Consider the following 19,635-nt stretch of genomic DNA (forward strand, 5'->3'; position numbering starts at 1 on the left):
GGGGTGGAGGGGGGGGGTGTTGTTCGTTGCTTGATGTGATAATAATTATCCAAAACATCATTAAATGGAGTTAGTTTTAACTTTTAGTTTAGGAACTTTAGTAGTTGAATCATGAGAAAGGGCATTCTTGATTAGGCCTTAAATCACTTTAGGCAAAATGGTAATGATTATCATGTTGAACTCTCAATCACTAAGCTAAATCTTTACTAAGGGTGTTGGTTGTCAAGTGAGTTTTACCTTTGGCCTAAGTCTCGATGGACAGAGTTATTCGTACTTGGTTCAAACGCTCTTACTATTATGGGGAAAAAAAACAAATCTATGGTGTGACATAATTCTAAAATTCCATATCAGTATTTGTGAAACATAGCTGTATAACTCAATGATTATACTTAACTTCATTGTAGAGACATCAAGACCAGCCTGTTTGTTGACTTAAACATAACCCCACCTGCTCTTTTATTATTATATTATCTTATAAACTTGTATTTATCAGCTGTCATCAATTGTTATAAAGTTGACATTAACATTTTCAACCTTAATTTTCTTATTCAAATAGTAAAGTTTCAATCTTTTTTTCAATTCTTGACATCTTCTTTACTTAACCAACAAGGGTTGGTCGTGGTGGACCAGTAAGTACTCTTTCATTAGAGTCCCGTTTGTTAGATAATGATTCTACATTTAGTCAGACTTCAATGAGGGCATCGGACACTGGTTCGAAAACCAAAAAAAGAAGCAAGTTATATTCCTTATGAGTTGTCTAACATTTTTATCACTATTTTTTGTGTGTTGCAGGAAAGTTGATGGAAGTAGTATGTGGTACAATGGGGTCATTTGCTTTTGCTAGTTGTCATTAAAATTTGTATACTTGAGGAACTTGTGAAGATAAAAAAAATGAAAAAAAGCATGGTGAGTGTCTCAAAATATATGTATAATTAGAAAAAAAATAAAATAATTGGGACCTTAAATAAATAAAAAGCTTATTTTTTTATTTTTTTTTGAATAAATTTCAGTTATTAGGAGGGCTTTATGATAATACATAAAATGGGCAAGGAAGGACAAAAATTGCTTGGAATTGAAGTAGAAAAAGAAAAAAAGAAGCAAAAGAAGGGAGAAAATATCTTTTGTTTTATTTTGTTATAAATACTGTAATTACCTATCAATTTTTTCATTTGTATTTAAGTTTGGTTTTTTTTTTCTGTTTGTATCCAAGAAAAAAACAATGTACCCCAAAAAGGAAAAAAAAAAGAATAATTCTGCAAGAGCATATCATCTTTTTTGTACTCACATTTGTCACGGATTGTTTGTTTATTTTTTTCACTTTTTTTTTTTTAAAATACCATATAATAGTATAGCTTGTGAATTAACTATACTTTTTAACATTTCTTTTAATATTATATTATGATATAATATAATGAATGTGGTTTGTTTTTTTCAAGTGTGGGGTTCTAAACTTCACTTGCCTTTCTTAAAGGTAATGTGTATGTAGAAAGATATCTTTTTAAAAAGTTTTGAAGTTATATATACGGTTTTAATGGTTGAGTCAGAAATTTTATTAAGAGTTATCTCGATATATACATATATATAAAAAAAAAAGAAAGAGGAAAATGGAGTTAGTAATTAGATAGGTTAAATTGTTATACGGGGATGTAAATTGTTATAAAATGTTACGTACGATGCACGTGTCTACTTGATATCAAGACAATTTTGGCACTTTTGATACCATATCTTGTGAAGTAACTATATTTTTACAATTTTTTTTTAGTAATTTAATGAATGTGCTTTTATGTTTTAGTGTGTGTGGGGGTTCTAAACTTCACTTGCCTTTCTTAAAGCAAAGTTGAAGAGAAAGATAGTTTTATCTTTAAAATAAGAATCCTTTTAAGTGATTGTGTTGAGTGGAAAACACTTATTCGATTGTTTGAACAAGTAAAGTGAATGTTAAAATAGAGCGGTAAGTATTTTTTTATATATAATTTACCAAAAAACAAAGTACTTATATATACATAATTGAACTTTTTAAATCGAATTTTCTGTATAAAGTGAAATTTTTTGACATGAACCCGAATTATTGGGTTAAAAAGAAGAAAGGAGGGCTATGGTGTGGAACTAATAACACCAATTGTAATGTGATATATTGTCAAAAAAAGGAAATTGTGTATTATTAAAATTAGTATATAGTACAACTTTATTTTATTTATAAAGAAAGAGGGAGGAAAGAGAACAATGTCAATAATTTATAGTAATAAGACTAAAAAACAAATAGACGGTTTTTGTTTGTTGGGAAATCCATTTTAATTAATTTTATATATGTCTTTTAATGGTGATTAGGTTAATGATTATTCACATTAAAGGGAAAAGGGAAATTGAGTTGGCCTTCATATGAAATTATTTTATTGTATAAAAACAAGGATTTTTACTTGTATATGTATTGATAGTATTGGAACAAAGGGGGTTGTTCGATAATAGTAAATGAATATTCACATGTTATTCATCGATTACGTTTTTTAATTTAATTTTATTTATACAGATCGCTTAGCCTCGTTCATCTTTGGATCAGATGATGAGCATCTTGCCTTCCATAGTTAAAATGTAGAGGGTTCAAACCTCTACAATAATAATGTGTATATCATTTCTATCGTCCTTTCCTACTTATTTTAGAAATATTTTCCACTATCAATACAATTATTTTTAAAACGAAAGACGCTTAAATATGTTATGAAATTTATTGGAAAAAGGTTTATCTATGTCATTCGTTAAAAGTTTGGTTTATTTATGGCATTTTTGTTTTAGAAAAAAATCATTCATGTCATTATTTGTAAACTAAAAATATTTTCGGTTTTACTAAACCATTTTGTACACGTGGTCAATTATGATTCAGCAACATCATTAACTATTCTTTTTAAAGCGGAAAAGGTTCAAATATCACATCAAACTTTGAGAAAAAGCTCATCTATAATATTTCAGTTAACAAATAGTGACTCAAATATACCATTAAAATGAACTTTTTCTCAGATAAAAATAACATAAATGAATCTTTTCTCAAAGTTCGATTGCAGTCTTTTTGCCCTTTTTAAAATTACCAAATTAAGCCTTCATAAACAATTAATTACATGTTGCAAATTATTGATCTGATTTATAATTTTAAATTAATTTAAGTGATGTGGGGACTAACGGGCAATTGAACACTAAACATTGACTTTACTTAATTTTAATGTTTAATTAGATTAATCAAGAAGATTAGGAGGAGAATTGTTAAACTGAACATTTTATCATTTCATGTGCTTTGGAAAGTTCTACGGATCTTAGAGCAGCAAAATATTAATTTATTTTGAATGAATCACACACATATATGGAGAAACACTTTTCTAGTCATAAATTATTTGTCGTAATTTTTTAAATAATTATCTCAAATTATTTATTGTTTCAGAAGTTTAAGTGAAAAGGATTTTCTTCCGTCGTACTCTTACACCTTATTTGGATGACTATTATTCGATGTATCGTATTGTATTGTTAGTTTAAATGTAATATCAGTTTTGATTGTTACTTAAATTCTATTGTATCGTATAATTTATATTCATCGTTAGGTAACGAATAAAGATCTCATTTTATGTAATGACCGATTTGGTGTGATCATGTTATTACCTTAATATTTTTTTCTCGTTTTGTCTTTATTTTTTACTCCCTCTGTTCACTTTTAATTGTCATGTTACGCTTTTGGAAAGTCAATTTGACTAATTTTTAAAGTTAAGCTAAATTATATTAATTTGATATTTTAAATAAAAAAAATTAGATATTCAAAAACTATACGAAAGGTACCATGAATTGCAAGTTTTTGCATATCAATATGAAAAAAAAATACATCGTAAAATATTGGTAAAAGTTCTTATTGTTTGCTCTAAAAAGGGGAAAATATGACAATCAAAAGTGGACGGGCAGAGTAATAAATAAAGACAAAACGAGAAGAAAATATTAAGGTAATAACATGATCACACCAAATTGGTTATTACATAAAATGAAGTTTTTTATCGTTACCTAATGATAAATTTAAATTATACAATATAATAAAATTTAAGTAACAATCATATTTTCTCTTTTATCCTTCCTTTTTATAGTAAGCTCTACCCTGTATCCTACTTTTCTTGTAGGTTTATCATTTAAATTATAAATGTGTGACATTTCATAACGATGAAGAATGATACAATCTATTTAAACAATGTATTCATTAAAATAATATAATACGATACAATATAACGCAACATAATATAAAACAATAATAAAATGTTAGTAATTATCGTTCTTAAAAACTACAAATACCTCAATTATGGGTATTGATTTATGATTATTCAAGAAAATCACGACAGCAATATATAATTTTAGCAACTTACATATTATATTAAAAAGGCCTTTAATTATGTCTACCACTTTAATCTAATTCAACAAAAATATATTTAGTTTGAATATATCTCGAATATATACGATTCAAATCAGATTTAATTTGTTCCAGATATATTATTTACAAGTCTGATTAGTATGTATGTATGAATTATGATATATGACTCTCTTGCTTGCGTTTCTCTCCCCGCTCTCTCCATATCTACATTTCAGAATGTATCTGAGTTTCCCGATTATGTATCTCTGAGAATATATGTATATGGCCACTTCCTATATGTCGATTTGATAATTTTAGAGGTGAAATCATAATTTAAGTGGTGTTATTAAGTAAGGCGTTTTTGTTTAAGCTCGAGTAGAAATGAGTTTTTATTATCTTTACTGTTTATATCGCTCTATTTAAGCTCAATTTTATTTTATATAATATGAAATAAGTTGGGCCCGGTATATTCTGAGTTTCATCATGTCATGTCTTTACGGTACTTAGTTTCTATCACTAGCCAGCAAGCAGCCCCAATTAACCCCTACCGTATACAGAGTTGGATCCAGGATTTCAGATAAATTCGACCTTAAGATTCTTAGAACTGAACTAAGGCCCCACTGACCACTATTCGTGTTTGGTGTTTTTCAGGTAAAAAATTATACTGTATATGAAATGTCAAAATTTTAGAAGAAAGATTGCCTGGTGCAAACTCAAATTTACTGCAGAATCACATTTTCAGAAGAATAATCCAGACATAACATGGTGATCCAACCATTCTAACAAAAGAAGCAATGACGGAGTCAGAATTTTCATTAAGAGCGTTCAATATAAAGAAGTAAACCCACGAAGAAGCCAGTGAGATTCAACATTTGCTATATATAAATAATGTGGCTCCGCCCCGTATGGAAGTAGGTATATGAACTCAACAAAACCAGAATACAAGTTCAGAATGATACATTTGAAGAAAACCAGAATGTTGAATCTGACTTGAGAACAATGAAGATGTTTTTCGAGAATGATTACACGATGGTACTGAGATGTTCGAAAAGAATGAAGAAACTGAGAATAACCAACATGTACAACTTGTAACATAACAGCAACATACACAACATATTCACAACTCAACAAAGCAGCAAAAACGCTTTCACAGAACGAAAAAAGGCCTATAAATAATAAATACAGAAAAAAGACAAGTTCAGTAAGTTCATTAACCTTCAACGCTGACTTCAGCTTGCACAACGATTGGATTTGATGGACGTGCCACATTGTCTTCTACACGATTCATTTCAGACTCAGGTTGGATTTCATTTCGTTCTGTTTTCTCATCCGAAATCTTTGCTGCTTCAGCAAGTCTGGATTTTGTTTCAGCAGGTTTCGCTTTAGTGATCGAGGTTTTTGGAGATTGAGCTGTTGTCTGTGAAGTCTTAACTGGCTTCCCTTTTGATGCAACGTTATCTTTATTGGATACGAGTGACTTACGTTGTTCCTTGATCACTCTCGGACTGAAACATGACCCTCCACTTTCGGAGCTATTAGTCATGGATGTGGAGTTCTTAGTTCTTCCAAGCTTAGGAGATATGGCGCGTGTTGTTGGTATCTGCACATTTTAGCAAAAACTTAAGCATATAACGCGAAAATACCGAGTGAATGATTCACACAAATTAGAGCTAACAAGAAAGGGAACATGAATTGCATAAGACGGTAGTGGCCTAAGAACGAACAAGGGTATCAATTGAATGCTACCAAGGGATGAAAGCCAAAACAACAGAAGCTAATTTAGTAACACGAAATATCTTTGCAGCCTTCTTTTACGAGATTCATTTAAGCACCTTGATAAGATAATAGCAGAGTTGCCTCTTTTTTCTCTAGCACTACAGTACGGACTACGGACTTCCTAAAAAAGGAAGTTAAGTGCCAGCTTTGTCACATTAGGGAAACACGATTACACGCGATGCTATAAGAGCTAAAAATATATCTCATGAAGCACCAAAATCAAACTTTACCTTCTTCAGTTCAACTGTAGGAGGGGGCTCCTTGTAGAAGCAAGGCATCGGTGTAGCTTTAAATGTCAAGCTCTTCCTAAACTGCTTTACCTCTGCCTCTTGGTTTTCCTGAACCAAATCCCGAAACCACAAAGAAAAGGACTTAGCTTAGGATAGTCCTTACAAACTATGTCGTTCAAACTCTTCAAAAATATCGATAGGTACGACAACGTTTTTGGAGAGTCCAAGCAACATAGCTTACAAAACAGCAATGAGAAATCGGTATTGTTTGAACTAACCTTAGATTTGGCTAGCAAGTTACTCTTTTCCTCTTCTCGGGCCTGTATCCTCTCTTCCACCTTTGCCAAGAACTGATGAATAGGGAAACTGAGCTGTAATCTTTTGCACTATGCTAAAACGTACACGATGGTCATAGTACCAAAGGTTAGAGTACAAACCTCCTTTCGCTTTTCAGCACGTTCTTCCAATCTGAAGGAAAATCCAGCACTGGTACGAGTTGCATTGCTGATTATAAAAATAAAAGAAGTTATAACATTTGACTAATCGCGGACCATGATGAACCCCGACCAATGGAAACAAAAAAGTAACATTAAGTCAATAACTCAGGCATAGGATAAGATCAGTACGAGGAAGTAGCAGAACGAGCATCATCATCGTCTTTAAGAGGTGATGTAGCTTTAGTAGGTGTAATCTTTTCATCGTTTAATCTGCAAACACAAACATTTAGCATACCTATCAGAACAATTATCGGCCACGAAACATAATGCAGTAAGTTCGAAATTTAGAAATCCAATTTTATGAACAAATGCAAGTAGCAAATTCGCTTACTGTTCAGAAGTCGCTTTCTTTACAATTCTACCGGCTGAAGCAGACTTCCCGGACTTAATGCAGAAACAGCAAGGGAAATTTGTGAGATATTGCATCCATAAAACTCAAAGAAGGGAAAGGCAAAAGATCACGAGTGACTCAGTTTACCAGCGATTGACGAAGGCTCGGGATAGATCCTGTAGTTGTCCTTCTGCTTGTTGTAGCACTTCCATTTGGACTTGAACTCTTCACAACTCCAGCAGATGTACTCTTAGTAGACGGATTTAAACGAGAAGCTGACGAGACTGTTCCATTCGAATGTGAAGCGTCATGTGTCACCCCATTTGGTATCCAAGGTTTAAAATCCGATTTCTTTGTACAAGCATCAATGCTCTTCCTTGTCATGTCTGCATTGGCGCCTCTTGTAGGGAATGAAAGACTTTTCGCCATACTTCCCTTTTTCGAACGAGTCAATGAAGACGTGCCTGTTGAATTTGCTTGATCCTTAGCCATTTTGTTGTTCTTTTTAGCACCACCAACTGATACCTTGTGTTGATTCGATGCTCTACTTTTCGGAACATCCTCAACAGACAATTCTTCTTTGGCTACAGATGAATTTGGCGTCTCATCCGCCTTCTCACTAATGTTCTTTAAATCCACATTTTCTTCCTCAGCCACAACAATCTTTTCCACCTCTACTGGAACTCCATTTTCAGACTCCATATACCAACAATATCTAAAACCAAAACAATAGATAAATACTCATCAATCAACAATTTAGAAGCTATATTGCTCGGACTCTCCAAAATTGCTGCTTATAACACACAACTGTCAACATTTTTGAAGAATTCGAGCAACATAAGATCAGAAGACAAATCATACAAGCCTAAAATCCAATTATAAAAGAAAACTTCACAATTGAAGTCACTTTCTTTCAAAAAAAATCAAATCTTTAAAGACACAACAAAAAAACATAAATGAAGGGAAAGAGAAAGAACCCCAAAATTCAATTTTCAAATTCCAACAACAACAACAACAATAACAATAACATACCCAACATAATCTCACAAGTGAGCGCTACGAAGATTAGGACGTAGAGAGACTGTTTCTGACAGACCCCCGAATCAAAAGAAGCCTCAAATTCCAAAACCAACAATTGAATTTTCAGTTCTTGATCTAAATCAAACAGAATTTCATACAGTAAGACCATATACACTACTGCTTCATGATATAATTCATACTAAACAAATACCATATAAGTAAGTAAACAACGTCCTACTTCACAAAAGTCGGATCCAAGATTTAAACTTTACGAGTTCAAGATTCTAATTTAGTTATCGGATCCAAGATTTGAACTTTATGACTTGAAAATTCTAGTTTAGTTATAACAAAAAATACAGAGTTTGAACCAAAGTTACTAATACGAAAAAACCTATAACTAATGCACTATGTCCACCTCTTGCAACTTCATGTTAACACAATCAAATGATTCAAAACCAACCCCTTTCAAATTTAAAAAAAAAAAAACAAAAAACATAAGATCCAACACACTTCAAAACGAAAAAATTAATAAAAATTGAAATATTACTATACTAGTACTATTTTGAAAATCTAACATGGCATAATATTTCAAGAAAATGAAAAGGGTACCTTTTTTTTTTTTCTTGTCTTGGAGATGATTGGTGGCAAATTATGTGAATTCAAAATGATAATTCAATGGAATGACAAAAACTGTGTTAGAAATACTGGAAACACAGAGGAGAGAGAGAGGGGGTTGGAATTATAGATTTCACTCTACTTGTAAAAATTAGTAAATGACCAAAATGCCCTTCTTCCACTTTTTTTTTCCTTCTTAAAATTATTATCATTTCATCCATATTCGTCTATTTGACTGGACACAATATTTTAAAAATAATTTTTTTTTCTTTTATATGGAAAATTTAATTGCTATTAACATAAAATCACGATAAAAATAGATGAATTTTAAATTCTGAATCTTCTATCTAGATAGGAAAAATTCATTTATTTAGTATTTGTATGTTTTATTATTTTCATAAATGGATTATATATTGTTATAAATTTCAATAATTTTGTTGCAAAAGATATATAGCATGTGGAGAACACGTCGTTTGGTGATAATTTACAAGTTTTTGATATTTTAATATATGAACATCAACAACTTTAAAATAACAAAAAAAGAATTATTTGCTAGATGAATATTCTTTTTTTGTTGGCTAATTCTATCATTTTGTTCATTTGTTAGACATGGTCAATGGCCAATGGGTCATTCCAATTATTTTGTATTAACTACCTAGTTAAAATTTAAATGTAAATGGTACGATTCGCACTACTAAAAAAATAGTCAGATATACTGAATTTTTATTGTAAGTATCGAGAAAAAGGTTATACTATAAGAGTTTGTGATATGTAATATTACTTTGCTTTATTATAAACGATTATTTTCACTATTTGAACTCATAACTTTTTGGTAGATTACATGACAACAACTTTATAGAAAGTAATTAAATGGTCTTCGTGATTGTTATTTATTTATTGCTAATTTAATAACATGCATTGAACAAGCAAGATTAATTTTGATTAACATGATTATTATTATTATTTTGATAGTTGCATAATTGCATTAGAAAATTTCCATAAGAAACAAAAAAGTTAAAGTCTGTCAAAGACAAACTTATCTGCTAAAAGAAAAGAAAAAGAATTAAGAAAATGCATTTTTGTTTTTTGTTTGGCACAAATTGATCAAAAATGTTGTACCATTTACATTATTGAAATCAATAATTTGTCTTCTTGGTATTTCATAATACTCAATTAAAATAATATGACAAATTTGGACCAGATTCATAAGTTAATGGCCCATATTTATTTTTTTGGATTTTTTCTTATATACAATGAAACATTTATCGATTTAAACAGTCTTAATTGTTAATATTGTAAACAAGGTATTAGGTCGTTTCATTAGTTGGATTGTGTAATTAATTAGTTGTTTTAGTAATAACTTTTAAGATGTATTTGATGTCTTTTTCCTATAAAATTGAAACTTTATAAAATATTGTTTTAATATGCATGCCAACCTCATTACATGTTTGGCACATCTTTCATGATCTTTTGGTTACTCTTTTTAATTCTTAATTAGATATTTTGATATTTATTTGTCAAATATTAAAAATAAAAAAATTGATTCACACTTGCATTAAGACTTTGTGACAATATATATTTTAAAAAATTAATCGGAAGATAGTCTGAAAAATATTTTAATTTTGGCCGGAATTATTATTACGATACCAAATTTTATAAAGGATCTTTTACCCCCTTTTAAAAGTCAATTTTAAAGGTATATATGTGTCAACATGGACATGTTACAATTAAAAATGATGCAATATTTATGATGGCTACGTGGACACATTACTATTTAAAATGATACAAATATTTATAATGTCCACGTGGAAATATATATACCTTTAGAATACACTATTTAATAGTGCGGAGACGTAAAAGGTTCTCCATAAAATTTGATGTCGTGACAACAATTTCGATCAAAATTCGAATATATTTCAGACATTCTTTTCAAAAATAACGCATTCCTTTTTATAAGAAAGAGGAGAATAGTAATAACATTATATTCAGTGATTTCATAAGTGAAATTTGAAAAGGATAATATGAGTTAATAATCCTACAATAGATATTGATTATTATTTTCGATTAATCGTCGATTCGAGATTTTTTTTAAAAAATGGAGGAGGGTATTTATGTCAAAAGAAGTAAAAATCCAAATAATTGTAAAAGTGGGAAAAAAAACCTGGGGAAAGGGAACTGTAGTAGAACGTGGGGAGTTCCATGTATTATGAAACATTACGACAAGTGGCTGTCGCAGACGTGGCATGACACACCAACGTGCCTGGGTCCCACACATAACAATGACAAAATCTTATAAATTTAAGGGGAAAAAGACAAAAATACCCTCAAATTATCGTACATGGTATATGTAGATAACATTCGTCATATTTTTGAGATGTTGATGCTTGTACCATTTAAAAACTTGAGCGGATATGTCATTCACTCTGACGAAAGACTAAGTAGGGACACGTGAGACAATCTTATCAGTCTTCGATCCGATACTTAATAAATGTCGGATCTGTAGATAAGACTATGATGTGTGTCTGTTAGTATAAGGAATATATATGCTCTAGTTTTAGACGGCAGGGGCACTAACAGGGGCAGAGCCACATTATATAAAGGGGTTTATTCGAACTCCCTTCAGCGAAAATTATATAATCTATACATGGTTAAAATAATTTTTTATGTATATATAGTATATGTAACTATTCCTTCGACTACTTCATGTGTCTATTCTATCGATTTTGAACCTTTGATTGAAAATTTTAGTTCCGCCACTAGTCACAAATATTCTAAAAATATGATAGAAAGTATTTAGATATCATTTATAATAATTTGGAGGTATATTTGTCCTCTTTCCCTAAATTTAATAGTATATTTATGAAAGTAAAAATTTAACATTCATTGTGTTTTTGCTATCAATGTTAAGAGTTTAGTTATTTAACAAAAATAAATATGCGATGATATTTTTGTTATTGAATCCAAAATACAACAACAAATAATACTTTAACATCTATTGAGTTTCGTAGAGTTTAAGTGGTTTGATAAAATCGTGAATCGAAGAGACTAATTTATAATTCGAATTAAATACATATCTAAGTTATATATCTAATTTTTTTTGAAAGTTTATTTATATATATAGATAATAATATATGATTTTTCGACGAATATGATTTAATTAAACATCCACACCTCGATAGAGTATCAAATATAAAATTGGACTGCATCCACATATGATAATTTCTCTTAATTATGACAAGACTTCTAAATGACAACTAAGAATATTGATTTTGAATTGGTGTTTTACCTAATATTGATTTCCCAAGTCTTTTTCTTCTAATTATTTTTTTCTTTTCTCACCAGAAATGAAAGCTCCTACTTAAAAAAAAGAATTCCAAAATTAAGAGATAATATTATCAAAACACGTTTAAACTATCGTCTTTTTGCGAATTATTATCTTAACTATTAATTGTTTATTTTTTCCTTTCTGAAGTATCACCATTCAATTTCAAAACGTGAAACTTGCAAAAAGTAATAATTCATGAATTATTTTTTATTATTATCTCAAATTATTTAGGATAATGACTCTTGAATTTAATTTAGATGGACCCAACTTTATCTTCATAATCTCTCTTAATTTATAACCCCACTGGGATATGCATTATCTCCTCCATTAGTTTAATTTGTGGTATTATTTTTTTTGGGTACAACTCAAAATTATGTAACTTTAGTTTATATAGGATTTATTATAGGGGCCAATGCTTATTTAATTGAAAAACATGTTTATTATCTAATATAATGTAATACTTTTTCGATCGTTTTAATTAGTTTAAATATCAAACTCACAAACCCCATATGGGGTAGTTGAAGTTGAATCATGGGATAATCAAATTAGTTTAACGATAATGAAACAACATTTTCATTTTGTTAATTAGTGATAACACCAACAAGAACTTAATTGAAACACTAAAGATTAAGGTTCCCCTTCACTATCGATCAATAGATTGGAGATTCGAGTTAATGACAAAGATAAATAAAAATACAATTTATTTTTCATAGTAGGAACGCGAGAAAAAAGATTGAGAAAATATTCAAGACTACGATTTGCTCTAGTGGTAGATGACCTCCACTAATTGGAGTCAATATCGAGGGTAGGTGAGACTACTGTTAGCCTTCCTTGGTAGGGATGATCAAGAAAATACTAGAAACTAAGATACTTTCTACCACTGTCAACCTCGTGAGTAAGTCAAAAATTTAAACAATATCAAAGATAAACAAGAATGTTGTTGATCATCTCAATAAAGTTGGAAAAAGAAATCGAGAAAACACTAGAAACTATGGTTCGTGCTAGTGGTAGAGGACCTCCATTATCAAAAGTAAATCGAAGATCCAACACAGTATCAAGGATAAGTGAGAATACTGTTGATCTTTTTGGATAAGGTTACGGAAAAAAAGATTGTGAACACACACCTATATGCTTAATAGAGAAACAAATAAACCCCATCTTAACCTCAAAATCACCATCAAACAGTAAGTTATTATGACTAATTTGTCTCCATCATAGTATAATAACCTGTGCTTCATAATTAATCTCCTAGTAAAACACACTTCATAATACACACAACAAACCTACAATGTGTGGTAAGTTAATTTACCAAGAAAGAGTAAAAGGAGAACTGTGAACAAGCATTACCTTATTTTTCTTGAGATATTTTACAAAGAGTGCATCCTATTTTCCTAGAATATATATTAACTGATAAGCTAATTATACAACTTGGGAGTTAAAAATTAATAAGAGCTGGCATTTTCTCTGTGTTTTGACTCTACTATACACTTCTGTACATTTCAAAATCATGGTGTGACAGCAAAAAATCATGGGAGGTTGATGAAGAAGAGAAACTAAAAACAGAAAATGGCAATAAGCAACAAGGTACAAATATCTTTCTATGTCAGCAAACCTTTGTTGCATCTCGAAATCCAATGCTGAAATTATTGGGCAAGCGTCTGTTACCAAAATTTGCATTTCCTTTTTGCATCATCGCCACAAACTCCTTATAATCTATCCGTCCATCCTGAGAATATATGAACAGATACTTGAACAATATGCAGTGAGTAAGAAAGAATGAAAAATGAACGTTCTAAAAAGACACGGTTGTTTTTGTTCTATACGATACCAATAACAATAACATATCTAGTGTGTCACACAAGGTGGAGTCTGCGGAGAGTTAAGTGTACACAGACCTTAACCTCCTTACCTTATGAAGTTAGAGAAGTTGTTTCAGAAAGATCACCAACTTAGGTAACGCAAACCAATACTCTAGATATTATATTCATTATATGACTCAAGTGGTTGTGTAGAACACTGAAGTTGTGTTGATATCAATGTTATATGGTCTACCATTATGTTCATGCATTACTAAGTATATTGGGGAAAAAGAAATGCCAGTAGAACTACATACGTTATCTTGATCAACTTCTTGAATGATTTCTTCCAAGCGGACATCCTTCATGCCAAATTCCTCACAAGCCTTTTGAAGTTCATCTGCGGTAATATACCCGCTCCCATCTTTGTCAAAATATGAAAAAGCAGCAGAGAGATAATCTTCCTTCTCAGCTTTGTTGACGTGAAGCATTGCAGCTATGAATTCCCCATAGTCAATGGTACCACTGTTGTCAACGTCAGCCTGCAAATTTTTCGGGAGAAAATTTGAAGTTAGACAAAAAGGAAGAAGTATAAAATTATCTAAAGAAGAAAGTCTTCACACAAACACACATAGCGCTTGCTTAGAAACGATACTTAGACAGAGCATAGCTTAGCTGCTCATAACTAGAGCGTAATTTCTAAAGGACAAACAGGTCCAAAGATTCATGCTTTGAGGCTTTCTTTTTAGGTGACAATCCAAAAGTGATGCTAATAAAGAGTATTATGTACTCAACAGCACAACGGAATAACCAAATGCTGTAACTGTAACCTCTTCAAACTGCGCGTTAGATTTCTTACGTGCTTCAAACAAGCAAATGGGGACAGAAAATTGACTGCACGGGGGCACTTAGTGTACTTTGATGTAACTAACAAGCAATTGAAATTTCATGGAGAGGTACACTTAACAGTGATATAAAAAGCAACAAATTATGGTTACACAAGAATAACCTGTTACAAAATTGCGAGATCCTAAAGGACTTCGCTACTGATATATTTTGTTGCAATAAAATTTGGAAAGGAGTTGGAAAAGAAGGTGAATGGCACAACAATTCTCTGTTGGTTGGTGATCTAAAGCTTGTCTGATGGCACCTTCTGCACTTAGTTTATTAGGACGCCATTTTCCGCTACAAGAAAAATGAAATGCCCATTTTTCCTATAAATGCCTTCTTTGTACAATAGCTAGACAATAATACTTTTATAGAGAGGCAAACATCACACTTTTTCCAAACTTGACCTCATTTAACAGTATCAAACCATGAGAGACAGATACATACAGTTGCAAAAAAGGTATTCTACAGAAATATAGAGAAAGTTCAGAAGCCATTAGAATGAATACACAAGAAAAAGGATAAAAAATTTAAACAATGCACAGTGAGTTCTCAAAGACATTTCTGATTCCCATCTTACGATCCTCACATACATAGAAAAGAAAGCAGACAGAAGAAGGATGTATTTCAGCCTAAATGATGATATTCATGGTTATATGGAAACCTTGTCATTGAGTAGAGTTACTAATATCTTTGATTGGAAGCATGACATTTAATACAGAATAACTATGGAAGACTACAAGTCTAAAACTTACCGCCTTCATCAAGTCTCGTATCTCTGTCTCACTAAGATCAGCCCCAAATTGCTTTAGTCCAACCTTCAGTTCATCTAAAGTAATATGTCCACTGTCATCTGTGTCAATCATTTTGAACATCTCTTTCAAGCCTGCAATTTCCTCTTCAGAAAGACTCTCTGCAATAACCTGTAAGAAACAAATAATATATGATAAGAAGACACAAGAGACCTGTTGAATCTTCAACTAAATTAACTTTCATGCATGTGTGGGGAGCTATAGAATTTAACTGTAACTTTAAGTTTCAAAAATGGCTTTGAATGTGTACGGACGAACACTTTAGCGGTAAATCTCATTGAGACTGTATTAGTTTATTACCATGAGAGCCATTTTCTTAAGCTTGTTCATGGCAGAAAACTGAGTTAAGCGACTCAACACTGCAGAATCAAGAGGCTTATCCGGAGCCACACCGTCAATCTTCACCCAAGGATGGCCTGCATAAGGAAAAATAAGAACGATAAGCGGAATTTAGAGAGTTCAATATCATGTTATGGAACTAAAAATGCAAATGTGGACAAATATAGACAATCTAATTTGAGAAGAAGTAGAACCAAAACCATCTCCACAGAAAGACGGCCTTTTCTCTGAATTGGCTTAAAAAGAGTATTGTTTCCCTTCACCTGCTTTCAAGACGTACTTGCAGAAGATGAACAGCTAGCATAACTATAGTTTCCGATTCTAATCCACACACATGTTCATTGCTCTGATTTTGTTATTCTGTTAGACAAATATGTTTGAAATTCTAGTTGAACTAAACTGACATTATATCTGAGGAGGACTCAAATCGGCCAAAGAAATTCCAAAACGACATTAAGCTTTCACTATGTTCTGCCTGCTGCTAGGCAAAATGGTGCTCGCAGCATCTCTGAGAATAATATATGATAAGCTGGAATACAAACTTGAAATTCAGTGGCTACTCACATAGAACTTCATGTGCGGTAAGTCGTTGCTTCGGGTCCCTAACAAGCATTTTCTTCACCAGATCTTTCGCATCTCCAGAGATGTTAGGCCAAGGATCTGATATGAAGTCAATATTGGCACGTAAAACCTCGTCAAATATTTCCTGCTCACTTTCTATCCAAAAAGAGATGAAAAAACATGAGAAGCTGTTTTTGGTACTTCACATTACCAGGAAACCATGGTAAAACTACAAAAACTTGAAAGATCAACTTACCACCCCAAAATGGAGGTACACCAGTGAGAAGAATGTAAATTATTACACCTGCACTCCAGATATCAGCTTCTTGACCATAACGCTTTTGTAGAACTTCTGGAGCAACATAATAAGGACTTCCAACAATATCAGAGAATATTTGCCCTGTGGTTAAGAACATAATCCAATCAGTTAGGCAATTTTCAAAACCAAAAGTACATCAACAAAGAAGACTGATGCATGCTTTTAAGCATATCTTATCAAGAGAGTTAGAATTTTACATGGAAAAACTTATGTTAAGGATATTTACCATATATGATGGTGAACAACATATAAATAAAAATAATAACCCTTTTATTAATAAAACTTTTATGAAATCGGAAGCAGCATCCTCTGCCGACCTAAGAGTAATAAACAGGAACGAGTTCTCAATATAAACTAGCAGATACTGATATGCAATGCTATAGACTTCGCAAATCAGAAAGTTTGGAGCTTTCAAGGCTCTGGACATGGACTTTGGTCTATCCATATCAACTGGACTGCTTCTACTTCTTTTGAAAAATGTAATGTCTAAATGTTTGGACCAAAAAATTAAACATAGGAACTGGTTTCATGAATTCCTGATAAGTGGGATTCCCGGTACAAAGGCAACTGCAGCAGAAGTGAAACTCTAAAACGAATTCCTTGTAGGTGAAGCTATTTTAAAACAACTGTCAGAAACGATTTTTTTCTTATGCATTAGAACACTAAAACTAATGCAATGAAATAAGGAAACATGAGAAACCAAAAATATGTAGCAAGTATATGGAGGATTTCGGAGAAAGTGGGAAAAATACCTGGCTTGAAAAACATTGATAACCCGAAATCTATAATCTTTAGAGGTGAATCGTCTTTCTCATTGACAAAGAGAAAATTCTCAGGCTTAAGGTCCAAGTGCAACACTCCTAGAGCATGGCAGGCTTCTACGACACCAACTATTGTCCTTGCAAGCTCAGCCGCTTGTCTCTCCGTGTAATGTCCCTGCTTAACAATCCTATCGAAGAGCTCGCCTCCTGAACATAGTTCCATCACAACATGAACCGCAACACCATCCTCATACGCCGCTTTTATTGAAATGACATTAGGATTTCCAGATAAGTGATGCATTATCTGAATTTCTCTCCTTACATCTTCCACATCTTCAGGTGTCAATAATTTCCTTTTTGCTATCGACTTACATGCGTACTTTTCCCCAGTTGCTTTTTCAACACAAAGAAATGTTGTCCCAAATTGGCCATGTCCAAGTTTTTCTCCCAAATCATAATGCTCCTTTAGAAGACCAGTTTTTGTTTTCAACACAGACTCAACCTGGAGTCCTGCACTAAGCATTCTCTTGACAGGTGGCTTCTTCGGTTTTGCAGACTCTTTTGGTATTTCCTTTTCATGGATTGTATTACCAGACTTTTCAGGTTGTATTGCTTCGGTAGGCTTCAAATCAACTGATATTTTCTCCTGTTTAACTATGTGAGCGTCTTTCTTGTGTTCCTGATCGGGCTCTTCCCTGTCTATCGTCACCATTTCTGGGGGTTTATTCTGAATGGAGTTCTCATGTTCAGGTTGTTTGTCTGTAGAAGGTTCTATACCCTTTGGTTTTTTCTTATTTGTAATCATATCCGGTGATCGAGATCGCCAAAAGAATAAGTTGAAGAACCCACCCTTTGTAAACTTAGAATGAACACAATTATTTCCCATTTATTACTACGCTCCTCTCCACCAATATCTGTTACTACTATACACATTTGTACCCAAATATCAAACCCAATTTAACCCCTCAAACTGGGTTGAAATTTGAAGTAGTAAACGTAAACCATTCCGCTCCACATAACAGCTCTAATTCCAAAACCAGCTGCAGATAACACCTGTAATTCAAAATCATCATTCTTCTAAATAATGTAGACACAATAACTCTGACCTAGTAAATTTCCAACTCATAACAACAACAACAACATACGCAGTATAGTCCCACAAAGACCTAAACCTATGGAAGGTAGAGTGTACGCAGACTTTACCCCTACCTCATAGCCGTGGAGGTAGAGAGGTTATTTCCACAGACCCTCTGTTCAAGTTGCAACAAATTTCCAACTAATACCTCTAAAAAGTTTCTAATCAGCTAGAAAAAACATCCTCTTTATACAATCGCAAAAAATCATCAAACAACAACTACGCCTAAATCCTAAACTAGCTCATATATGCTAATTAAACAAAAACCCATGATTAAAAACACGTAATTTACCTTTAGAAAATAGAGAAAAATCTTACAAGGATAAAATTCAAAGTTTCAAGCCCCCTCAACTTCGGAAGGGTTTCCACGTAAAATTAAGAATAACGAATACGTGAAAGTGAATATATTTTGGAATGTAATACCAAATTCTCATACCCAAATGAGAATTAACGAGAAAAATAATGGAGGAACAAAAGCGCCAACGAAGAAGAATGTTAATTAATAATAATTATATGTGAAAACAGAAGAGATTATTGGGTAATTTTGTGGTTTAATTTCATTAATCTTTGGAGATGAAGCTTTTTTGGGATTAGGGTTTTTGGGGAATTGAAATTTTTTTAGGAGAGAAAGAAAGCGGAAGGCCAGGGACAGAGGAAGGAACGGCGAAAAGTGACAGGTTTTTCAGTTACAATGTTTGGCGGAAAAAAAAAATCAAGTACTCATCGGAAGTAAATTATTCTTGTTACAATAATTACCCCTCAATTTCTTTATAATAATAAAAACATCCCCAAATAAAATTAATACTATTATCAAATTTGGACATAAATTTCACTTAGTTAAAAAAGCTTCGTTACGTCTTA

General features: G+C 32.0%; 3 protein-coding genes across 5 annotated transcripts in view; 1 reads left to right on the plus strand and 2 right to left on the minus strand.

The window, feature by feature from the left end:
- LOC107002498 (fasciclin-like arabinogalactan protein 16) overlaps nucleotides 1–1,284 on the plus strand; it is a 4,146-nt gene extending 2,862 nt beyond the window's left edge. The window contains exons 2-3 of the mRNA XM_027912412.1: nucleotides 793–906; nucleotides 1,011–1,284. Coding sequence (XP_027768213.1) covers nucleotides 793–854 — 62 coding nt within the window. The 3' untranslated portion in view covers nucleotides 855–906; nucleotides 1,011–1,284. The remainder of the gene's footprint in view (nucleotides 1–792; nucleotides 907–1,010) is intronic.
- Nucleotides 1,285–5,275: 3,991 nt separating this feature from the next.
- On the minus strand, nucleotides 5,276–8,938 carry LOC107002716 (protein WVD2-like 4). 2 transcript variants are annotated; one of them, XM_015200865.2, is made up of 8 exons: nucleotides 8,834–8,938; nucleotides 7,351–7,920; nucleotides 7,204–7,256; nucleotides 7,002–7,082; nucleotides 6,813–6,879; nucleotides 6,654–6,725; nucleotides 6,376–6,483; nucleotides 5,276–5,969 (listed from the first exon to the last, which is right to left on the minus strand). In XM_015200865.2, exons 2-8 carry the CDS (start codon nucleotides 7,903–7,905, stop codon nucleotides 5,580–5,582), a joined length of 1,326 nt encoding a protein of 441 aa, XP_015056351.1. In that variant the 5' UTR covers nucleotides 7,906–7,920; nucleotides 8,834–8,938; the 3' UTR covers nucleotides 5,276–5,579. The 2 variants fall into 2 exon arrangements, with proteins under 2 accessions (XP_015056351.1, XP_027768331.1); XM_027912530.1 differs by lacking the exon at nucleotides 8,834–8,938 and adding an exon at nucleotides 8,236–8,770 and having other exon boundaries at nucleotides 7,351–7,918.
- Nucleotides 8,939–13,482: 4,544 nt separating this feature from the next.
- Nucleotides 13,483–19,472, minus strand: LOC107032472 (calcium-dependent protein kinase 26-like). 2 transcript variants are annotated; one of them, XM_015234076.2, is made up of 8 exons: nucleotides 19,093–19,472; nucleotides 17,631–18,692; nucleotides 16,816–16,959; nucleotides 16,563–16,715; nucleotides 15,960–16,075; nucleotides 15,603–15,770; nucleotides 14,277–14,501; nucleotides 13,483–13,889 (listed from the first exon to the last, which is right to left on the minus strand). In XM_015234076.2, exons 2-8 carry the CDS (start codon nucleotides 18,523–18,525, stop codon nucleotides 13,767–13,769), a joined length of 1,824 nt encoding a protein of 607 aa, XP_015089562.1. In that variant the 5' UTR covers nucleotides 18,526–18,692; nucleotides 19,093–19,472; the 3' UTR covers nucleotides 13,483–13,766. The 2 variants fall into 2 exon arrangements, with proteins under 2 accessions (XP_015089562.1, XP_015089561.1); XM_015234075.2 differs by having other exon boundaries at nucleotides 19,067–19,472.
- Between the last annotated feature and the right edge of the window lie 163 nt (nucleotides 19,473–19,635).

Source organism: Solanum pennellii, chromosome 10 (genome assembly GCF_001406875.1).
Source record: "Solanum pennellii chromosome 10, SPENNV200".
NCBI lineage: Eukaryota > Viridiplantae > Streptophyta > Magnoliopsida > Solanales > Solanaceae > Solanum > Solanum pennellii.

What these genes read in the sequence shown, in the direction of transcription:
- LOC107002716 (XM_015200865.2), bottom strand. Translation starts at nt 7,905, where the DNA reads ATGGAGTCTGAAAATGGAGTTCCAGTAGAGGTGGAAAAGATTGTTGTG. An exon ending in AAGAAAGCGACTTCTGAACA is followed by an intron (nt 7,083 to 7,203) that starts GTAAGCGAATTT and finishes TTGTGTTTGCAG; the next exon opens with ATTAAACGATGAAAAGATTA. An exon ending in CTACAGTTGAACTGAAGAAG is followed by an intron (nt 5,970 to 6,375) that starts GTAAAGTTTGAT and finishes TAAAATGTGCAG; the next exon opens with ATACCAACAACACGCGCCAT.
- LOC107032472 (XM_015234076.2), bottom strand. Translation starts at nt 18,525, where the DNA reads ATGGGAAATAATTGTGTTCATTCTAAGTTTACAAAGGGTGGGTTCTTC. An exon ending in ATCAATGTTTTTCAAGCCAG is followed by an intron (nt 16,960 to 17,630) that starts GTATTTTTCCCA and finishes TCTTAACCACAG; the next exon opens with GGCAAATATTCTCTGATATT. An exon ending in TACCGCACATGAAGTTCTAT is followed by an intron (nt 16,076 to 16,562) that starts GTGAGTAGCCAC and finishes TTCCTTATGCAG; the next exon opens with GCCATCCTTGGGTGAAGATT.